Raw genomic sequence first — 24000 nt, forward strand, 5'->3', positions numbered from 1 at the left:
CCCATCTATCCTTTGATCTTCCCTAAGGCATTGGACTAAATGTGGCATCGTGCCTCCATACCCCGTAAATCTGCCATTTTTATACTGAAAATGAGACGTGAGTTACCAATGGCTTTCCACAAGATGGCGCAGTTGAAAACACACCAAACACCCAGTTTGCCCTGACTCAAACGCGGGCAACCCTCAAAATAACGCTCAAGTCAGACCGAGACGCACACCATTCTAAACCTGCTGTTCATGGGAACGCTCGATTCGTGCGTATCCTGGCTTTAAGTACTGCCAAAATGCCTTTGATCCGTTTCAAAGTTCTGAGGTAACCTAATATGAAAGCCCTCGGTGGCCCATCACGGTCTTGGCATCTCCTGCGTCTTAGAGCACAAGTAAGTTCATTTTAATGATCAAAAGTCACATAATTAATAACAAGTTCGCTGTAATTATTCAATCATGTATAATGCCACTGTTTTTCTTTAGAAGATGGGAGATATTAGTTTCTATAAAGATCTTGTGGGCTACAATTAGACTGACCATAATGGTTAGGCTACTTAATTATGAAAAGGACCGATGTGAGCCATGTCAAGACGTTTTAGAGGAATGGCATAAACAAGCTAATATCCTGACAAACATTCAGTAAAAAGTATGACAATTTACCAAGTTTTTTGATGCATGAAACCACACTTCATGTATTTAGTGTGGCATATGAATGAGGTATGTGATTAACTCTGAACTGTATTTACCTAATACAAATTAATGTGAAATGTTAAGTAGCCCAATTTTCAACCTTTAAAGACGACAACGTGGTGGGATAAACCTGCATTTGACATGTAAATGTTTTATACAAATGTTTTTGTCCCTGGTCCTCTGTTCCATTTCACATTCGTTTACCTGTTGACAATTTCTCTTCTGGTGCATTCGAAATCTTTGCTTTGCACTATCTTAATTTATAGTTTCCTGATTCACCCACACAATAATCTAGGCATGATGTTAACGTAGGCTATCTACAACTTACTAGTTATTACCTTGATGCGCTATATGAGTGCGTAGCCTATTTTCACGCGTTAAGTGAGATCTTTGAATCCCAAATTACATCCTGTCAAACTGTTTAAAGCTATACTCTGCAGACAAGCCATTTCATTTATTGGTGTGCTTACCTCTTTGCTCTGTCGTTAGGCACCAGGCTTTTCGTAAATAAATCGTAACTATACGAGATGTTATCTGTGGGTATAGGTGTCTCGTGTGTTTGTTGAAACTTATTTAGCCTTTTTTTACCTGTGCATTACCAGTGATCTTTCCTATGTCATCATTCAGAGAGGAACTAAAGTGAAATTGCCCAGATCGGGTAGGCTTACAACCAAGCTGATGCATTTTATGATGGTCAGCAATAACAGCCCCCGCACTTAAGATAACATGTCTGTGATGCCAACTCAAACAGACGATTCAAAGGAAAAATGAACGCGTTTTGAAAACCAATATCTAGTTTTTGATAGTATTGTAGTAGTTAGGATATTTTTCTCTCTGAATATCTTACCTTCTCGGATGATTTCTCTCGCGTAAGAGGGCACGTGTATGTGTTGTGTTGTCTGTGTGTGAGAGAAGGGAACGGCTTAGTGACAGTTTCAGCAGCTTCACTTGAGTTGAGACTGAAGCCTGGCCAACACCAGCGGCCAAAGCCTCCTAACAAGTCATCGATCGTGACAGTAAAGCCATGAGAAAATGAACTTTTCGTCCATTCTGATCAAATGGAGGGAAAACCGCATTATGACTCGTGCTTGCAACAATCAGTTTCTTCCATGTTGCATTGTGGCTCAGACGGTGTCAACCTCCGTGGCTGGTTGTCACATCTCATCCATGGAGCACAACTCACATGCAAAATTACTCTTTCAAAAGCCATTATGATCATCTGATTCCGTTAATTCAGAAATCACTTTCTCCATGCTTGGACTGACCTCTTTTCGGGGTTTGGAGTCCTTTGCCTTCTGTATGGGGCATCCTCCGTGTGTGACATAATTTCTCTATGAGCACATGGAAAAGTTAAATGGCCACTTGACGTTGTGTGGCATTGTGGAGAATAAAGTCTCCAATATTGCACATCTCTTGTATATGTTCAGCAGTCCTCAGATGATCATGGTTGTGATTCTTCCATTATGAGTATTTGAAGGACAAGGATGTAAATTCTATCAGACTGTTATGCTTCATTACTGGTATCAGTTCATTAAGGGGTGAGCATTTTGGATTTACACTATGTTATTAGTTAGGACTATGGCTGCCTATCTTCTCCATTTTACATGGATTATTATATTGAATGATTATCTCTCTCAATATTGTCGTGACAAGCAGTACAATGTGATTCAGAACTGATTAAAAACATCACAAGTGTTTGAGTGGAGAGAGCCAGTATCTTATTAGGCACTAAAAGCAGCTGAAGCCTTAAATCAAATCCCTTCATGGTTCCCCTTTTAAAGACCGATTAACTTGAATGTTCTCTGCTATTATGGTTACCAAAATAGTTACATGTGGAGGAGGCGTAGACCTATAAATATATTTTAAGATGTCAATGACCATCATTTCCTTTTCCCGCCAACCTTTAGAAAGGTGCTGGTAAGAACATGATGGAAGAACAGTAACTGCAGCGATGGACTCGGGCTGATACTCAGCCATTGTAGTTGAGAGAGAAAAGCCTGTTGTGTCTTTCCATCATGGTTGTTTCCTCTGCCTAGTCAGTCTTGGTTAACATCAGTGTCTTGGCTCCAGTGGTAGGTTAGTGGACAGATCCAGCTGAATGAGAACGGCAACAGGCTGTTTGTGTTTTGGTGATGATGGTTACAGAAACTGTAACGGCCACAGGATTCAATTCAATTCCATTCCGTTTTATTTATATGGCGCCATTGACAATTGACAATTTGTCTAAAGGAGCTGCACAGATCCCAGGGGGCCCATAAGACTAGGGTCGGCCAGGGAGAGAAATAGAAAGGGGGGTGGGGTTACTGAAGGGAAGGGAGGAGAAGAGAGGATCAGAAGTCAGCGAGCAGATAAATTCATACGTACATCAGGATAGAATAAAGATACATACTACATGATTCAAACAGGATCGATAGTGGATGAAATGAAGAGGGCCATGCAGTTGGCATTCAGATTGTTGAATGTAGAACAGCTTAGTGAATATACAGTGCTCTCACAAGTTATTATTCACAGAGGAGTTAATATCAGTCCCAACATGTGAATGCTACAGGTAGGTTGGTACTTTAAGCATTCAAACAACAGATGTCAGGTGTTCCATGATCAATATGTGTTACTCCTCTATTCAACAGCATCTAACATGCAAATGGGAGATTTTTATTAGGCTAGGTATTTGCATATGGAGATATGTAGGCATTTCTATGCACACCATCTCTGAAGCAACAGGAGACAAGGTGCAAAGGTGTCTGTAGTGAGCCACAGAGAGCTATTAAGTATAATTTTCATTGTGCTGTTTTTGTGTGTGTAATGCTTGTGGCAGTCTGCTGGAAAGGCATGTGTCTGTCGTGAAAGCGATATCTCTTTTTTTGAACACCACCAAGAGGTGTAGAGAAAAAAAAACAAGTCCACTCATTCTTTCCCCAAATTCTTGTCACTTTGACACGGCAAGTGTGGGCGATGCGCTCGGCTCTCGTTACAGAGAGTTTCCAGGGAGCCTGTAATCACGACTGTAATTTTCAATTTTTCATTCGCAAAGTTCTCTGGTTTGTGGCCGCAAAAAAAAAAAAACAGGAGCATTGGGCGGCCTGTTTGGTGGATGGCGTGCATAGTTATTCACACTGATTTCAGAGGCCCTGGTTTGGTTCAGGAGAGCCGGGCGTTAAGCAGTGGTTACAGCTGGTGGATGACAGGGAGTTTCCTTCTGCTTCACATATCTGAACAATTCATCACCAAGTGACAGCTTCTCTTACACGTTATATTTATTTATTGGTAAATGCCATAAAACATGAGGCCATTAATGGGTTAATACAGGTTAGCAGACACGGTGTTCCTTAATTATGGCCATGATAAAAAGCTTCTTTCCTGGTTCTAATAAAAGGAGGTCATATCCAGTGTATACTCAACAGTGTACTCAAGGGCTATATGACATCTTTACATTGTACACATTATGACAACAGAGAGTAAAAACCACTATATCCTGGTAACGGATGAGCACTTAATAGGCTTATACTAATGTAAATATTGTACTGTATGTCCAGTATGGCCCTTATTGAGAGCCCTTGCAGTCAAGTGTTTAATGCCACATTGCTATATTTAATTAATTTATTATAGCCTAACAGGAAATGCTGACTAAAAACTCAGATGTTTGAATATTTGTAGGAAAGTTTTCTGATTCATTCTGATGGATTTAGAGCACAGATGATAGTAATCATCATTGCCATAGCATATACTGTATGTAGCCTACAATAGGCCTACCTCGGTAATGGTATTGAACTTGACATGGGCTATTTGCAGACCGGCACTAACAGGTCGTTTTACCATCTAAGTCCGTTTCCACTGCGCAAAACAGCCCATGAAATTGCAAAGAATTTTCCGCTCATGTGATGTTTGACTGTTTGCATCCCTTCTCATCTCCGAGACACAGCCATGAGTTCACGTGGAGTGGAGGAGGTAGTGGTGGAGGAGGAAGAAGCATGTGTGGCGAGAAAGAAAGGAATAATGCGTGGTGTGGAGGTGTCCATATTTGATAGGTGCCGGAACGAGGCGGCTCCCATATCACACGTCGCATTTATTTACCCTTCCGGAGCCGCGAAACACCTCTCTCTCAGCGGGGGCCCACGAGCCCGGGAGGAAAGGTGTGAGCTCTCACAGGATGAGGAGGGGTCAGGGTGGGGGACTGCGGGAAGGAACAGTTCCCTGGGCTTGTTGACGGCGAAGCCTCTGATGGAAGGAGTTGCTCTCTGACCCCTGTCTCCAAGGAGTAAGCTAGGGTGTTAAGGTGCTGCCACAGAGAGAGACAGAGAGAGAGAAAGGCTGAGAGAAAGAGAGATACAGAGAAAGAGAGAGAGATTGACATAGACATAGCATTGATAGAGAGTGAGTGTGTGGGAGATTACATGTGTCAGGCAAGATGAATAAAATACATAAAATAATAAGAATACCTAGAACATCCAAACCAAAAAAGCAACCAAAGGACGCTTGTTAACATTTACTAAGAACAGTGAGTCATTCGCTTTGCCATTGTGACTGTCATTCATGGTATTCAAATGCGCTGAGTCCCTTTGCTCCTTAAGGAAGGGAAGCTGTTTATCATAATCATGCTTGATATACACCCCAGTAGTTATCACTATCTGTACGTCGCTCGGAGAAAAAAAAAAGAAAAGAAAAAAAAACTCTGGCGGCAGATTGAGTTCTCATCCGCGCTTGCGAGCAGGGCAGCCATTCATGTGTGAGTGTGGACTGAAGCCACCTTATCTGAAGGGCTGTCATCTTGATTTACTACCTCCAGGAATCTCATTTCCAGGAAGCCAGAGCGTTGGTTAAAAGAGAAAAACAGGAGTTCGCATTTATTATCACCAGTGGCAAGAGAATGCTGAAACCAAATTAAGGAGCGCGATGTGGTGATTACCAGAGGGCCCCGTGTAACATTCAGAGCCACACGGAGCCTCCCAACTCCCAGTTGCACAAATTTATTATTGACGGACCCATCCTGCTAGCCCCTCGAGAGGGGATCATGGGAGATTGATCTGGGCGCCGTGAGGGGTTCTGTACTTGGAGGAATGGTGTGGTGATTAAACACAGCTCCTGCTGCTGTCCCTGTGTGGATTATAACCTTCAAGACCACTGACAGGCAAGTTGGTAGAGTCATATTATGAGCTCAGTGAGAGAGAAACAGTCAAGTCTTACAGTCACCCACTCTCTCTCTCTCTCTCTCTCTCCGCTCCATCTCCAGGCGGCCTGATGTGGAGAGCCATGTAGAGGTGTCCCATCTGACCAGCACTGATGACGGTTTCCAGTGATGGCCACACAACCAGACCCAGCTGAGGAGTAAGTACCGGAAATGGGCGATGCATAACCATAACCTTTGAGCCAGATCTGTCACCACTCGGGGATGAATAATTCACAATCTATGTGTAATATCTGTCACTGTGACATATGGATACCATGTGTTTGGTCTATTATATATGCAAGGTCATGAAGGTAGCTTAAAGGTGCTCGAAGCGATGTTGGGCAACGTCACTGCTGTTGTCGCTACTCCCTCCTCCTCCCTCCTGTGCAATTGAAACTCTCCTAAACATGCATCTCGTTTGTTATTGGCTGGAAAATTGTTTTTTTTTATATTATGTTTCATGGTGCAGGTCGCACCAGTTTGTTTTTTGATGCCATTTGTGGACTGCGTTTTTTTACAGTGTGTTCAGGGGACAGGCAGCTAGTGGATAGTGAGGAGATGTTGCTGCATGTGACAAAAAATATTTTATCTAAAAAAAAAGCATAGATAGATAGATAGATACAGTAGATACTTTATTGATCCCCAAGGGGAAATTCAAGCCAAGCATGACATTGCTTAGAGCACCTTCAATACAAACATGTGAAGGGAAAGGGAAAGTAGGTCAACATGTCACACACATGGCATTGCCTTGTTACTCCTACCCTTGTAGACAGTTATAAAAAGGAAATATATGGCGTGGTAATTCCTGAAAAGCCCTTTTAATGGTTTTAGGGAACTACTGATAATGACATGGCGGTTACGGTTATAATGAGTTAAAGGAAACACTCCTGTACGCTTTTGTTTGCAGTTCAGTTGATGACCTGGTGGACACCGCTAATGTTCTTAACTCTCTGGAGAAGATTGTTCTCACCCTCTTCCTGGCGGTCATCATCGTCATGACGGTCCTGGGGAACCTCCTGGTCATGGTGGCCCTTTGCAAAGACAGACAGCTACGGTAAGGCAAGAGACAGGACATTGTGTGGCAGATTGAGCTTACAAGATCACAAGACCAGACTTTCACTTTTGTTTACATAGAAGCGTATTAAAGGCTCATTGCAAACCTGTGTTTAAATGATATAGAGATTTGAATGGGGTCTTTGTCATAGCAACACTTGTTACAGTTTTATCACAGCAAAATCTATTTTGTAACACACTGGTTTCATAATAACATGTGCACTAATTGTGACAGAATCCAACAAACAGTATTTTCAATCATTTCAAAGTGCAGTAAATTACTCCACAGTCACAGTGTATAGCAACTCGTTAAAGCTCCTATTTAAAGATTTATGTTCCCCACCACTAGAGACCTTAAGCCTGTGCAGACGTTCTCGTTCCCCCCGAGTAAACATTTACATTGTGTTCATATACATCTGTGAGATCCGTGTCCCGGTGGACTCCAGGTCTGTGAGGAAATGAACATTTTTTTCCCCTCCGCCCCTCCCTCCCTCCCTCACTCTCGCTGAGCAAACCCATCTCTCTCCTGTGTGCATTGGGAGGAGGAAAAACAAGTGGAAATGGGAGAGTAGCAACGTGGTTGGGGAATGTAATTATTAAGGAGGCACACTTGGGATACACGCTAATGTATGCTACGCTAGTCCCCTGTCCAAGTCCACTGAAACTGATCAGACAATACAAAGCATGACAAAAGCAGACAATGGAGTGATTCAAGTGTAGGTGGGTGCAGCCATGGGTGTGGATCGTGTGTTTCTAATGATAAGCAGGCCGCTTGGCTGGTGTGGATATTCTTATTGAATTATTTCTGATTTGAATGCCCGTTTCGAGGTGGAATGGCCTGCAATTTCTTACAGCTGCTTGTCATTATCAAGTGCTTGGATTGATGCCTTTTAAGTGCTTGTCACAATAATGCCCCCTTACTCAGTAGAGCCTGTCAGTTTGTGTGACGAATGAAGAGAAATTAAATGATTTACTTATTCTAGAGAGACGCTTTCTCTCATCTGAGTGTTTGCCAACCCATGACATTTTCTTTTTCTTTTCCGCTAATCAGAAAAGAAACCCTTTCTAAAAACAGACAGAAAATATTTCAGTGGATAATTTATTTATTTGTTATAAGAGGGAAGAAATAATGCCATATGGCATTAGTCAACCTCAGCGGTCCTGTGGAAGAATACTGGATTTTTGTGTTTAAAAATATAAACGTGTCCCAAATCATAATAAGAAACATGTTTGATTAAATGTTCCAGTAGCTGTTCAGCTGGACATCACTGCGGGGTCAGCAACTAAGAGGTATTATTCGTATTTTTACCACTCTCAATTCCGGAACATCTGTGGTGGTGGTTGTTGATCAGTGTTCTGGAACCTTCCGAGTTAGCCATTGAAAGATGCACACAGACACACACACACACACACACACACACACACACACACACACACACACACACCCCTTCTGAGCTGAGTTCTGAGTCATTCACATTAAAAGAGTTTTCCTGGCCACAGTGACCTTTGGGCCTGCTGACAGGCTCAGGGCTTTGGATGCACCCAAGTGCTGGAAGGCGATGTCTATAACTAATGGTGCAACTTGAAGAAAGAGAATTGAATTAAGCTGATCGTCGAACAGCCGATGGCCAAAAGATGTCTTCACTTCTGTGAAACCTCCTAGAGAACCTCGCCTTGCTTTTGGCCTTTTTTTGTGTGTTACCACCAGAACTATCTTTACTGAGCCATCTTCCATTACTCCGGCTTGCTGAGGACCTTTGGACTGTGCTTATTTCACCACTTATTTGTACCATTTTTGCAGATGTTTTTAAGTGGGGAGCAATGACTTGGAGAACTCCTTGTGCAGTTCGTCTTGTGATGAGTCAGACGTTCATGACCATCCAAAAAGTCTGAACTTCAACCAATGTTTTTTTCACTGTAGCTGATTCACTGTAGTCACAATCAGTGGAAACATGCCAGTTAAATGTTGAGATGAGCTGCTATACCTCCTGAGCTCATTATGTCTGTCATCTGATATCTCCAAATGTGAGTTTTTGGCTGGATTCAGGGTCATATGATGTGAAACACCCTGTATTGACGTCACACCCTTCAAGCCTTGACTTGTATCTGGCCCCCCTGGAACCCCTGCTTCCCAGTCCCTTGTGATTCTCAGAAATGTTTGTTGTTGGTCTTGTCATGATATTTGAAAAATTACGGCATAAACAATGTTTAGCTTGTATCAATAGAAAAGGGGCTTGTTCTCTGCAAAAAAATATAAGGCTGCCTCAAAACGAACATGAGGAAAGTCAGAACCCAAATACAAGGCCTTCTTTTCACATCTTTGAAGTCTCAAGTCTGAATATGCCTCCAGTTTCAGATTCTGATGAAGACAGCTGACTATCCGTATAATCATCTTTTGATGTACAACCCATTCCGCCAACAACTGGAGATATTTCTGTAAAAGTTCAATCAAGTTATCATTTTTAACGTGACTAATGCAACGTCTTGGCCAGCTGCGTAATGGGAAGTGTTAAACTGCCATAAAGACCTATTCTTTGTATGTCCGTAGGAAAAAGAAGACCAACTACTTCATTGTATCGCTGGCTTTTGCGGATCTCTTAGTCGCTCTTCTGGTCATGCCGTTCGCTGCCATCGAGTTGACCACAGGCCAGTGGAGGTATGGTGAGACCTTTTGTCTCGTTCGGACATCGTTGGACGTGCTGCTCACCACAGCATCCATACTGCACCTGTGCTGCATAGCGCTGGACAGGTGAGCATGAGAAACAACATGATTAAGCCATGAAACATTCTCTCCCTAACATGCACTACCTGTACTGCAATACAGTCCTAACGGTGATAAATCACAATTAAAGGAATAGTTCGGTATTTTACACTTTAAGCCCGTTTTCTGTATTGCCTAGGATACAAACGAGTGGTTGACACCGAAATCTCAAAGATTGATCCTGTTGCTGCAATTTGGCTGCTTTAGAATGTTCTCTGTATGACTTCAGCATTGCTCGCTATGGGCCAGGATGATTCTGTCCTTAAAACATCCCTAAACGTTTGTTTTTAAAAATGTGCAACTCACCGAGTGGTTACTGGTCTTCAACAATCTTCTATAGCGAACTATTCCTCTAATGTCATGTAAAATCATGTAAAGCTAAACATTGTAATCATAATCATAAATCATTTTATAAGTAGATTAAAATGTTATGAGGTTGCATTGGGCAGTGGATTTGAATGAACTCCACATGACGTCTTGCTTGCAGCCTGCTCTAGCGCAATGTGGAATAAAAGGATGCTTTTCATAGCATATATATACTGAAAAGCATTTGTACCCTGGAGTCCAAGGCTGAAGTCAGTGTGCCACTTTCCCCATCAGAATTAGGCCTCTGAGGGCATGTTGAATATTCCGCTCCACAGGCCTGGCATGGAACATCTTTGCATTCCAATCTGGTGGCATGAACGATGTGACAGGAAAACCTAAAGAATTAAACAAGCTTAGTGAGAAGTGAGGGTGATTTTTGTGCGTGCGGCTGGTGCACTAAGACCTGGAGCAAACTGCCACGTGTCACATTACGCAACATGCAAAAAGTAACATGTAACATAATAACGACTGATCCCTGAGGGAATCCTGCTGAAACATGGATATTATCATATTACATTAGATTACACATATGCTGCTCTGGGCATAATATCAGACTATTGAACAGCGAGGGCAAAAACATTTTGTATATACAAAATTATTGAGTTATATATAGCGTATATATATACTGTATATATGTGTGTGTGTGTGTGTGTGTGTTTGTGTAATAATTTGTCATGGCAGATGTTAAAGACAGTTACGTTTATAACATCAAGAATCACTCTTTGAGCTAATTGTTGTTTATACGAAACCTTTAGATATGGCAAGCAGAAGGATATACTACTTTACCACCATGTGTCTTGTCTGCTTAACCATCATGAATGTAAACACGGCAATGTGGGCGGTGTATGGTTTTAACACACAGCTGGTTGTAAAGCACCTTTTTGTTGGTACACATAAAAGGTTGATGTGCTCCCATCAGGGATCTTATCTGGGAGTGCAGATCTCTGATGAAAAAAAGGCCCAAAGGTTAATGAAAAAAAATCAACCTCCCCAAATGTCACGAGACAGCTGTCTCACCATCAGACCTTAATTTGTGTTGCCATCATGGTGCTCATCATCTGACTCATCCTCATAATTAATGCATTTGCAACATAGATCAGATATTTGCGAGCCCGGGAAATGTCACATCTGAGGGTCTGCTTTCATTCAACGCCCCGCCATTTGGCTGTGGGCAGCCTCACAATGTGGCAATCAACATCTGATGAGGTTGTTGCATCATATTTTCTTTTTTTTTAGAGTCACCCTCCACGCTCTGATTATTTAATGGTTGCTTAATAACACTGACAGTCAGTCCAAGCATTCTGTTTCGTATCCAACACCAGGCTGAAATATACACACACATCATTTCCCTGCTCAGGCTCCTCTTTCATATGCAACTGCCAATAACGCTCTTAAAGACTTCATTATTATATCTTGCCGTTATTACTGCATGTATACACAGATTGCTTCCCTCTGTTGCCTCTGTTATGCATTGTGCCCTTAATAGATTTTTTGCATTTGGTATTCACATTTCACATTCCCACAGCAATACCAAGTGCCAATCAAACTCATGCCAGTCCTAATGGATGCTCCTCTAGTGATTACGGGCTGGTGCATAATTTTGGAATCTTTCAATCATGAATCCCGCAGAATGAGTCTCTCTGTAGCTTCGTGGTTGAGGAGATGGGGGAGGTTGGTTTTCTTTTTGGAGGGCAGACTTATTTACACCTGGCTGGTATGGAGCACAATGAATCATGCCAGCACCCCCACTCCCCCGCACACACACACACACACACACACATAATCTGCTAATTTGATCTGAAGAGCAGTTCATTTATTTTGTCGTTCTCATCGTCTGTTTGCGAGGTCATATGACAAAGGAGTGTTGGAAATGATTTTGTTTGCCCAAATAAGGAGTTTTGTTTCTATTTTGAAATCAGAGGTATAAATGGATATGTCTGACTACCGCACCTCTGGAAAAATGAAATTGCATAACTAGATTAGTGATTTGTTTGAAGGATGTCAATCAAATCTCATCTTAACTCAGTTACGTAAAGCTGAGAGGACGACTCACTGTTGTCAGTGAATCCCAGATTAAAGCTGCTTGCGTGGCTTGTGATTATTAACTGTATTTTTTGGGTATTGTAACGTATCTCCCGGGCTTGTTGTGACTCTGGCTGCAGGTACTATGCCATTTGCTGTCAGCCGCTGGTCTACAGGAACAAAATGACCCCGCTGAGGGTCACTCTGATGCTGGGAGGCTGCTGGGTGATCCCCTCCTTCATCTCCTTCCTTCCCATCATGCAAAGCTGGAATGCTATCGGCATCGAGCACATTGTAAGTAGGCTACAGGTTGTATGGGTTTGGGAGGAAACCCTGAGTTGGGCCTGTTACAAATTCTGCATAGCATTTGATCTTAATTTCTACAAGGAATCTGAAATAGCTGGCTTTGATATGGAGTGTGACTTGAAGTGAACTTTGAAACTGTTCTCATGTTTAAACGTTTGCCAGATAGAGAACTATGTCGCTTACTGATACAGTGTTATGCCTTGTCTTCTGATGAACCTTTGGCTTCGGACACAGGATATACCAAGCCTTACATGAAGCCTATCTTGTCTATTTTCTGGCCCCTAGTATCAACACTTCATCAGTCTATTAATCTGTGAAAATATTCTCATATTTGTGCTGCATAGTTTAGCCTCTGAAGTCTGCTTTTGATTTAGATCTCTCTAAGGCCAAGACAATAGACACTGACAAAACAGTCCCCTTACTCTACTTATTATTAATACCGTGTCACGCAGCAAAGGAGTCGCATGATTTATTTCCCCAACATGTCCTGCTGACTTCAACCTAAAACCACAGGGCAACAAAAGAGCAAAATGACCATTTAAGGACATGATTGCCTCGATCTGGATGCTGACTGGATGTATAGCAGACTTCTCTCGCGTTGACGTGTTGAATGTTTTGACACTGCGAGCGTTAGGTCCAGAATGGCACGAGGAGTTGCCGAGGCAAACTCAGTTCACGAGGGCAAAGTTCAGGCCTTACCGCTTTAAGTCATTTGTGTTTGTTGAAACCAATTACAGTGATGGTAAATATTTATAGATTGCACAGTATGCTTTTCGCGGAAATTCCTTGTGTCCACCAAGAGCTTGCAGATCATACTCGAGCCCTCTTAAAGAAAAGGACGATGTGCATGCAGTGGAATTGTAAGAGCTGCATCATTACCAACTTCAACTGACCAAAAAAAAAAGTAATTCATTATCTCATCTTGGCAAGGAGAATAGCCTAGTTTGAACCTTGTTTACCACCTGGCTGTTTTGTTTTTTCCTCTCTCTGCGGACTTTCTCTCCGTTCTCTTGTGTTTTTTTCGGCCTTTTAAAGATCGAGCAGAGGAAGTTCAGCAGCACCAACGAGACGTACTGCGTGTTCCTGGTCAACCGTCCGTACGCCCTCATCTGCTCGGCCGTGGCCTTCTACGTGCCGCTGGGCCTGATGGTGCTGGCCTACCAGCGCATCTACGTGACGGCCATGGAGCACGCGCGGCAGATCGGCACCCTACAGCGGGCCGGCTCCGCGCCGGAGTACCTGAGCAGCACCAGCACCAGCGGTGTGGGAGGCGGCGGAGGAGGGGGCTCCTCGTCGGAGACGCACAGCAGCTCCAGCAGCAGCCGCATCAAGATCGAGACCAAGGCGGCCAAGACGCTGGCGGTCATCATGGGCTGCTTCTGCCTGTGCTGGGCGCCCTTCTTCGTCACCAACGTGGTGGACCCGTTCATCCAGTACACGGTGCCCTGGCAGATGTGGACGGCGTGGCTGTGGCTGGGCTACGTGAACTCGGGGCTCAACCCGTTCCTCTACGCCTTCCTGAACCGGGCCTTCCGCCGGGCCTTCCTCATGATCCTGTGCTGCGGCGACGAGCGCTACGTGCGCCAGGGCAGCTACGGGCCCTCGCGAGCGCACTCGGGCTCGGCCAACGGCACCACCATCGCTCTCAGGTAAGCTCTGGCGGCGGGGTGGTAGTGTGTGTGTGTGTGGGTGGGTGGGTGGGTGGGTGGTGGGGGGATTCAGTGTCCTGTCTGGTGCCCCCCCCCCCCAAAAAAAGATATGAATTTGGGGGAAAAAATTGGGACGGGGGGGGATTACCTTTCCCCTGCCTTCACAGCTTACCTGTGGGCCTCAGGATCATCTTTGTCTGTCATTGGAAAAAATTAGGTTTTTGGGAGGCTATTTTTTCCAGAGCTTTTAAAAAAGAGACGCTGGAGGCTACAGTAGGTCATCTGATATAACTTATAGAAATGCTCTTACATGTTCTTGTGTATATACTGTAGTCAATGTAAAAATAAGATGAAAAGGAAAATGACTGTAGTTCGCAGAAATGTTTAATAAATGCAATATCTTCTTTCTCAAGCTATAAACAGGGCCCCTCTGAGTGAGTGTGTAATGCACTCATAAAAGCGCTGCATTCATTTTCAAAGCATATAACATCATTATAACATAAACCATCTGCTGATTCAATCATTATTATTAGCGGTATGGAACAGCTAATTTAATATAATAAAATCAGGGAACAATCAAGTGCATGAAAGCATTTATATTCTTTAATTTATGCTACCAAGGAATGTCAAGGTGAATAGAGGTTACTGCATGAGAAAGCACAGGGAGAATTTGAATTTCTATTGGTTTCATTGTCTTTTTTCCCCTCTGCTGTCTGGTGCTTGGTGTCTGTTTTGAAGTGGTGCTGGACAGAGGGCCCCACATGTCAAATATTGAGCCTTTTTTTCCCCCTCCAGCTCTTCAGAAATGGCCCAGGGAGGGCTGACATCACCGTAACCTCACTTTCCCCACATCCCTCCCCAAGCCACACCAAAACAAAACACTCATCCTAATGGATGAGTTAAGGAACAGAAGAGCAACTTTGCACACACACACACAGAACACACACACACACACACACACACACACGCACGCAGGCACGCAGGCACACACACACACACACACACACACACACACACACACACACACACACACACACACACACACACATAAAAACAGCACAATGAGTGGCATGTCACTGTGTTGCTATTTTTGTTATAACAGTGTGACTTCATGTTGCGGCCTCTCTGACTGACTGGCGGCTGTTGTATTATTTATGTGCTAATGAGGTTGTTCTCGGCGGTTTGTTGCCCCCCTTTAAGGTGGGGAACAGTAGTTTTAAGTGTTATTTTAGTGGGTGTGTCTCGTCTCTGCTCTTTTGTTCCAGTGCTGTTTGTGGGCTTTTTTTTCTCCTAACGCTCCTCCGCATTTTATGTTTATAGTTTTTTAGCTTCACTTAACTTCGCTAAACTAGCCCTGTGCACACATGTGTTTTCTTTTAACTCATTTATGGGAAAGGACATTTTCATATATGGCAGTCAGCGTTTGACGCGCCACGCCGTGTTTTTTTTATTGGGCACAGCTGAAAACCCCAGAATGTGTCGAACAGGAAGTGAAAAAACAAATAGTATTAGAGCCACCCTAATGTCTGTGCGTGTAAAAGAGGCCCAGACACAAAGCAGATGTTGCTTTTTTCCGCTCCGAATTTAATTACTGAAACTAGAATAGAAGCCATCGGCAAATCGTTCCGGATTGCGTGTTAATATGTCTGTTGATGTGTTCAGCGGCATTGGCCATACTGAAATAGGTCATTATATTTAGATTAATGTTTGAGATCTTGTCCATTGTTTTTCCTTTTTTTTTTTGGTGGAGCTATACTTGTTGATCCTAGACATGTCTCGCTCAGAGCAGTCTTTGTTTTAAGGTGAACAACCCCTTGTCTGGTTACCTTTATACCAGGAGGGAACTGCTCGCTGGAGAGCTGGTCCTCTTTTAAAGTATATTGTCTGGTATAATTAGCATTCACATTTGGATATTTCCCTGGGTGTTAAATAAATCCCTGGATATTTAATACAAAATATAATTGGGCCAGGTTGTCTAGGGTTATATGTTTTGGATATGTAGACCACCAGAAACGTCTGATGGTCCTTTTCTGAAGTCAGTTTCTGTGCTTGCAGGGTGATAGAATCAAGATTGTGTCATTACAGACTGAATATTTGAATGTAAGGACAAGCATCTGACTAAAATATTCGCATTCATTTGAAAGAAAATAGATACAAGCATGTTTTTGGACGAGGAAAGGTTTGACAAATGGTGCATATTCGCACCTTTGGAGAGTTATGAGTGCTCTGCTTTTCGCCAGCTCAACCGGAGTGCATGAAGCATTTAATTGTTCCAAAAGTGGCTGCACCTGCACCTGCACCCCACAGTAGCCTAAATGCGTGCTTTGGCTTTTTATGGATGTCCAGATATGCCTATTAGTCACACACTCTTAAACACAACAGAGTGCAGAGTAGGGTCATGACATTCCCAGTGTGTGATGCTGCAGATTAATCTTCTTTTTATCATTAATAAGATGTTACAAGTGGCTATCGTCAGTGTGATGCTTAATTGAAAAACACTACAGAACGTATTTATTTTAAAGTCTGGTGGTTTTTAGTGTATTGTATTTCATCTTGCGTATTTTGTAAATAAGTCGTGTTGTGTGTGTGAAAGCTGGTTTGGGATGCTGCGCGGCGTGAGGACTGACAGCTGATGGAAGTAATCTGTGTGGTCTGGAACAGCATGTGCAAGAAAAGCGCAGTGCGAGGTGAACTGGTGTTGACGCCGTTGGCCTTGTTCCGGCAGGCGCATACCAAATCACACGCGCCCAAACTTTCCAGCAATTTTACATGATGCGTGTTCACTTTTTAGCTTATCGATTGAATGTCAGATGGCTGTGATTGCCTTCTCCTCTGCTATAGGTCTCTTAATCGTATTGTCATTCTTCCTCTCTCACTTTTCCCTCTTTTCCCATCACCTCCGTCGGCCTGCTCTCAATATCAGCCTGTTTTAAAAACGTAAAGGCTTTTCTCAGACTGCTGCCTGCAGTGACAGGTGGATTCTTTTTTTTTTTTTTGGTATGAGTGCACGTCTATCCTCTCTAAGCCAAAAGCATGTTGGACAAGCCGTGTAAGAATGTGATGTTCTGGCCAAGCGGAACCAGAATCGGTGTGCCCTGTGAGTGTGTGCCACCCTCTGCCCAGGCATAATGGGAACAAAGTCACGTTTCGAAAGTGGCACGATCTGAGGAGAAATGTTTTCTAAAATTGTGAGAATTTGGACTTTGGACTCTTGATTACCGTGTGAAACCCTGCATTTTGGGTCCGTGTTTGAGCGGAACCTTTTGTTTCTACATAAGCTCTGCGGTGCATTTAAATCCCCTCGAATGACTCACTCAGAAAATGTGTCTAAAAAAACGTGCCGCTCCCTCGTGCCTCGACACAAGCACACACACACACACACTTATGAATCAACGCAGACCCGTAATTTCCCGACTATTAGCCGCGGCTTATACATTGATTTCGCAAAGTTTCTTCAGCTATGAGGTTAATACAGGGGGCAGTTGATATGGTGTTAATATGGTTTAGCTTCTTTAAACTTGCATGAAACACTGTCCTGCGGCTTATAGACAATACGGCTTATATGCGGGGAAATTACTGTACTTCCCAGACCATAACATGAGCCTTCCCATGTCTTTTACAAGGACACTCGAATGAGTAAGCTGTTTCTATAAAGTCAGAGATCTTCCTTCCTGACCAATGGGTGCGTTCAGTGCACCTTTGTCTATGTACAGTACTCTTTCTTCCCCTTAGGCCTGGGAACCAGATAAAGTTTAGAGTGTATTTGAATGTGTTCTGGCATCTTTCTCAGTTAGTCCAGTGCACTTTGTATTTGAACCCCCCTGATAATCATACTGATCTAAGTGTGCTGCTTTGAACGACCTCTGTTGCCAAACACTGGTAAAAGTGCAAGGCATTTCTGAAGGAAAGTTTGTCTTTAACTCCGCAACTAGAAAAAAAAGGCATCTCAGGTATAAATCCCAGTGGTCCCTGAACGCTATTAATGACATTCTTGGTTAACTTTTCAGGATATTAAGTGACTACACCAGGAGGTGCGACACTGTGGCTCTGGTATATTTCAGGCAAATTCACCACTGTGGTGACCTAGTTCAATAATGAAACCCTTATTATAATAAACAGCCCAACATTCTTGGAGGGATTTGACATAAATAATCAGTGATTCATTCAGCATTCATTTTGCATTAATGAATGAAGGCAGTAAACATGGGGGCGGGATGGCGGGATATGTATTTTTTTTACTTCATGGTTTTTAAGTCTGTTCCATATACCACACGGTGGAGTCTCATATATGCCTCTCTCCCTTTAGCTAGGGAAATGGCAGACCTGCAATTGTGCAGAGATGATGTGCTGTATTGATTTTGCAATGTACTTTTTCATTCATTGTAAGGACATGGCCAGGCATTAGAAGGGGGATTGATTTGATCCATGGTAATGCTTTAGCAATCCTTACACAAACAGTCTTAGCAGAACACAGTTAAATGCGGATGTTAACGATGTTAACTAATCTCAGACATTGGTTGTGGTAAGCATTTTTTGTCTGTGTTTTTTTTCTCTCTCTAAAAGTACTCTGAAGCAATCTGTTATTTTTTCTGTGTGGTAAAGGCATATTCTTTTTGTTTGTGTCTGTGGACAAATCTCCTACACAGTGTTCTGGTCTACTGAAGTACACACAGGCACACCTATGTCACTCAGTTATTTTGCTGTATCAGCGGATATGTTTCCTCTGCTTGCCAAAGGTGGGGTGGCTGTTTTCAACGTGTCTTAATAGTACTACTGTATTCATAAAAGCCTTTTAAAGCTGTTTTTATTTGCTGACACTACGGCTAAAGATGAGCTCGGCATTTAGATCTGTCGCTCAGTCATTGGTCGGCTCATTGGTGCTCATCACCATGGACACTGTAGCTAAGGAACAAATCGCTTGTGGAGTTATCTGCAGTTGGTGAGCAGGAAGCATTTGAAAATATCCTATTTAATCCATAACTGAAAAAAGGGATGTTGCCATTTTGGGGCATAAGTGGGACAGGGTTAATCTCTCAAAATCCTCCTATCTCAGGTTGTTGCCATTTCAGTGCAGGGGTCATGGGAGTTTTTAAAGGCTGACACGCACAAAAACACACAAACAATTTGCATAGTCATTTGGCGGCACATGATTTTAATGTTTTTCAAACAGACGATTTGGGACTAGTATTCTTTCAGTCCACAAGTCCTTGCAAGTTAGTTAAATAAAACCTGTCTTTTATGCTGCAAAGAAAAGACTTTCTATAAACCTCACTGATATTTTACTTCTACTTCTAATTCATAATCTACTTGTTGCTGTTCTTGTTGGCATACTCGGTGTCTTGCCCTAATATGTCTCCTGGCAGAAAAACATAGACAGTTTCTTGACATACAGTACTCAGAAACAGTCTCTAAGATTGTGTCAACCAGAGAGTATTGAGAATCTTGTTTGAACTGGATCATTGCACTGAAGGTGATGAAGGTAACATAAAACAATACCTCAATCGAATAATAATAATAGCTTTTTTTTCAGTGACCTCAATCAGTTAAGGTAGGCTATTCTTTTCTATTCTTCTCTGAATATCTTCAAATAAAGCCAGGCCAGGGAGATGGCAAGTGTGCTCATTCAATAACCCCTGGGTCTGATAATGTCAGCTTTAATTTGTTCAGTCAGACAACACTGGCAAATTTGTCAGAAATGATTATTGGAATTGTGCTTGTGGTATTTTTAAATCAGGGGGGGAATTTGGCTGGATTATTTCACCCCAACCAATACTTATCAGCACAAGAGTGTGTATGCGCAGTTTTTAACGAGTCCTGACAGACATCTCTGTGTGCAATCTCTTAGGGTCTCATGCTGTCTCATATTCTTCAGGTATGTGGGAACTGTGCCTCTCCAAAGTGAGCCAAAATAATCTATATTTATTGAGGTTATCCGTTGTCTAGTGTGTTAGATGTTTGAAGCTATTATTTTCTTTCTTGTAATTTGATTGTATGTATATAAACAGAATTTTCAGGGTCTATTTGACGTTAAACATTGTGTTGATTTAAAAATGTAAATAGAAACTTGTAAAACTGTAAACACAATTCAAATCTAACTTCATACCCTCCAGCCCCAGTACCCCCCTCCCAGTTCTCAGCACTATCACCCCAGAGTCAACACCAAGTAGGGTAGATGCACTGGATCTGTCTTTTTATAGTTTAGATGTTTACTTCATTAAAATTACACGTTACAACATTGTTGACCAGTGTTGGGCAGATATAGTCAACAAAATTGGCAAACCTTCCGGGTATATCCGCACTTATGGACTATGTCATTGTCTCTGTTCCGGGGCCTGAATGTTGAAATGACACTTGAGGAACTGTTAACATATTTTGAAGTGGACACAAATGTTTCCACTTCAGCGGTTCAAAGGTCAACCCCATTATTTCGATGTAGGCCAGTTGTTGTGACGTTTTTTGCATGCTTTGTTTAAAGAGGGCAAACGCCATTAGGTCTGTTTTTAGAATGCTTGAAAAATGAGGGAGGGGGTTCGCTCGTGCAAGACTGGATTTGACATCTGGGGAGTATTACTGGACACTGGGCATGAGTGTAACTCATAAATGGAGACTAGGCCCGTTGAAGCGGATTACTGATGTTATCTTGCATTGTCTTAATATAGAGGAGGACTTTGTGAACTTGCCGAATAGATACAAATAGTCTAGAATGACTCAGGATACCTGAAGGCAGTTTCATTTCTTTCAGTACGACAGTGATTTTTAAGCTCATTTGAAAGTTTTCACTCATTCCATTACATTTCTGAAATGGCATTGCTAAACCCTATGTTCTGTATAGCTTGGCTGATGCAGGTATCCTTTAAGATGTCCTTAAGTGCATAACATATGAGCAGGTTTTGTATGTGCTCAATTTTGAGGACATTTAGCTGTGCACAAAATGTGCTTTTATATCCTTTGACCGTCTAAGGTTGAATTAAGCATGCAAAACCACTGCCGAACCATCTATAATTCATAGGCCTGGCAAGGTTCTTCTTGTGCTAAAGATTATGATTGAAAGTCATAAGGTTTGGTCTAATTGTCTGTCTGCAGTGACAAAGTACATATTCAATGTTTCAACTTCATCCATTGCAATGCAAATATTTAGTTGCAATTGCAGGGCGATTTAAAGGGTTTCTTTAGCTGCAGGAATTACAATATTTTATTTTCAATTTTTTTAGTAGGAGTCCATTTCAATAAGCGTAACACTGATATATTCAATTGAATATTTTAATCAAGTGAAAACATGTCACATTTCTAATTCAGAACACTTTGCGTTAGAGTTATTGGCTCAGGCTTGTGTTTGAGGTCTTCCAGCATGCAGACATTGGACACCTCCTGTAGACTCTCCATAAATGTACTTCCCTCACTCTCTAGTTTGTTTCATTGCATATCGCTGTGTCTGTGTGAGTCTATCAGAGACAGAAACTAAGAGAGCTTTGGTTGGAGGCACTGAAGTGACTTTGCAGTTGCTGTGGCACAGAGGCTGAGAATTCCACAGGCCTTCTCTAGCGGTCCCGTGCCAATCTCTGGCAAAAAACCCGCCAAATCCTTCAGTCCAGAAAGCTGGTGCTTTTGCTCCGCCACACTCTCAGTGTACATTGTTGATGCGCACTCTGTATGTACAAATAATTTGCAACAGCATGAAAATATGCAGCTGGACCTCACTTGGCTCTCCGAGTGGCCACGATTGATTAGGGCATGACAAGATGACGAAAGCATTCCTCGGCAACGCTGGCCAAACGTCGCTTCGAGTGCTTACCACTGCGGTGTCAGTTTGGCCGGCTACAGGGATCCACTCTGGGCAACTCCCTGTCCATTTCCCTCCGATGCTCCGCTGAAATGAAATCTGTTCTGCACTGGCCACTGCAGAGCAGATGGTGAAATTAAATCATGGCCATGTTTGCCGATTCAGATTCGGACAGATACAGTAATTCTGGTATTTGGTAGAATCTAATCAGAAGATGCCGATTTTGATTTTATTTATGTAACCTTTCAAACTCTGATTCCTCTGCTGGAATGAATTTTTATCCACAAGGGATCCCTGGTTTTATTATGTAAGATAGGCAAAAAAAAGCTCTGCTACAATAAACCATTTTTGGACCTCATCTTACAAAAACATTCACCAATACACTCCTTGTGAGATCAATGTGAATCAGCAGAGAGGATTTTGCTCCAAATTCCATGTGCTGGACATAAAATTACCCCAAACCATCACACAGCCAAACCAACCAGTGTTTCTGTGTTTATATGCAAAGATGTCCCCCCCCCCCCCCCATACTTTCCAGCCATGTCAAACTAACAGGAACCAATCTACACCGATGTCTTTTCCAATTCCAATCCTCAAGTGTCCTCTTTCTTTTTTCTTATGCCAACTGGAACTTGTAGCTTCGTAAATTAAAGGGGAGAGATTCATAATGTCATTCTGTTTGTTTGTTCTCATGGAATGGAATTTTAAAATTGCCTCAAGAGAGCCTTCCAAAGCATGCACACTGACCTCTCTTGGAGAGTCCATTCTTACCCATTTGGATTGGCCCACCACAGGGCAGTTCACATCAAGAATGCCAGGAGCAATGTCTTTAGCCTGTTTTGCTAGTAAGTCCATCAGGAGTCCATGCCCTCTGTTCAGCATGTGGCTCTCACTCTAGCTGACCAACAAGCAAGGAAGTCCTTTTCTTTAGAGGTCTCTTCGCTGGTTACTTCATGCTGGACCATGTTGGAATTAATACAGCGACAGCTAACACAGCGACAATCTTAAGTCTGTACAGCTGCATGCACGCTCACTGCCCACTTTATTAGGTACACCTTGCTTGTACCGGCTTGGACCCCTTTTTGCCTTTAGAACCGCCTTAATTCTAGGTGGCATTGATCACACTTGGTGCTGGAAGAGATGGAGATTTTGCTCCATATTGACATGATGCCATCATGAAGTTGCTGCACATCCATGATGCGAATGTCCTGTTCCACCACAACCCAATAGTGCTGTAATCTCACAGTCATGTTCAAGAGACCAGTTTGAGATTATTCCATCTTTGCGATATGCATTATCCTGCTGGAAGAAGCCATATTGATGATGGGTACACTGTGGTCATAAAGGGATGGACACATGGTCAGCAACAAAACTCAGGGAGTCTGTAGTCCTAGGCCCAAAGTGTGGCAATAAAATATCCCCTTGCACCATTACTCCTTCCTGAACCTTCCTGATACTAGGCAGCATGGATCCATGCTTTCATTTTGTTCACGCCAAATTCTGACCCTACTATTCAAATGTCACAATACAAATCAAGACATCAGACCAGGCCACATTTTCCAATCTTCTATTATCCAATTTTGGGGTGACAGTGCCAATTGTAGCCATAGTTTCCTTTTCTTAGCTGACAGGAGTGGTCTTATGCGGCTGGAGCCGATCTGCTTCAAGGTTCCTCGTGTTATGCGTTCAGACTCAGAGATACTCTTCTACCTGTCTTGGTTGCAACAAGTGGTTGTTTGAGTTATTGTTGCCTTTCCACACCTTGAATCATGAACTTGAACTATCAGGTTGGTAGACCTATTTAATTAACGATTGTCACATTGAGATAGCTTAGTTGAATAATGCAGTGAAACCTTTCTGAACTTCAAATATCAATTCAGTAAATTACTTATGATGATTACTTATGATTACTTACTTATGATTACTTATGATGAATGATACAATGACATATTGTATGTAGGCTACCTACTGTTTTGGACACCCTCCATGATGTGTTAAAGATTAAATATCACCTTGGTATTTTGGCTCTACAGTCCTGTTTAGTATTTCACGTAAGACAGCAGAATGTCCAATCCTTATGATGTTGATATGTATTTTCCTATAAATTGATCAGAATTTAACGCTAGTGGCATGCGATTGGTTTATTCAAATTCACTTCACCAGAGAGTTCTTGCCCATTTCAGAGTTCTTGCCTGGACATGGCTTTTCCCAAACTTCCCAT

General features: G+C 42.5%; 1 protein-coding gene across 1 annotated transcript in view; it reads left to right on the top strand.

Moving 5' to 3' along the window:
- Nucleotides 1-234: 234 nt before the first annotated feature.
- Nucleotides 235-24000, top strand: part of si:dkey-247m21.3 (5-hydroxytryptamine receptor 4) — a 29433-nt gene continuing 5667 nt past the window's right edge. The window contains exons 1-6 of the mRNA XM_062554272.1: nucleotides 235-380; nucleotides 5906-6000; nucleotides 6750-6896; nucleotides 9444-9644; nucleotides 12185-12338; nucleotides 13386-13999. Coding sequence (XP_062410256.1) covers nucleotides 5972-6000; nucleotides 6750-6896; nucleotides 9444-9644; nucleotides 12185-12338; nucleotides 13386-13999 — 1145 coding nt within the window. The 5' untranslated portion in view covers nucleotides 235-380; nucleotides 5906-5971. The remainder of the gene's footprint in view (nucleotides 381-5905; nucleotides 6001-6749; nucleotides 6897-9443; nucleotides 9645-12184; nucleotides 12339-13385; nucleotides 14000-24000) is intronic.

This window comes from Sardina pilchardus, chromosome 14, assembly GCF_963854185.1.
Source record: "Sardina pilchardus chromosome 14, fSarPil1.1, whole genome shotgun sequence".
NCBI lineage: Eukaryota > Metazoa > Chordata > Actinopteri > Clupeiformes > Clupeidae > Sardina > Sardina pilchardus.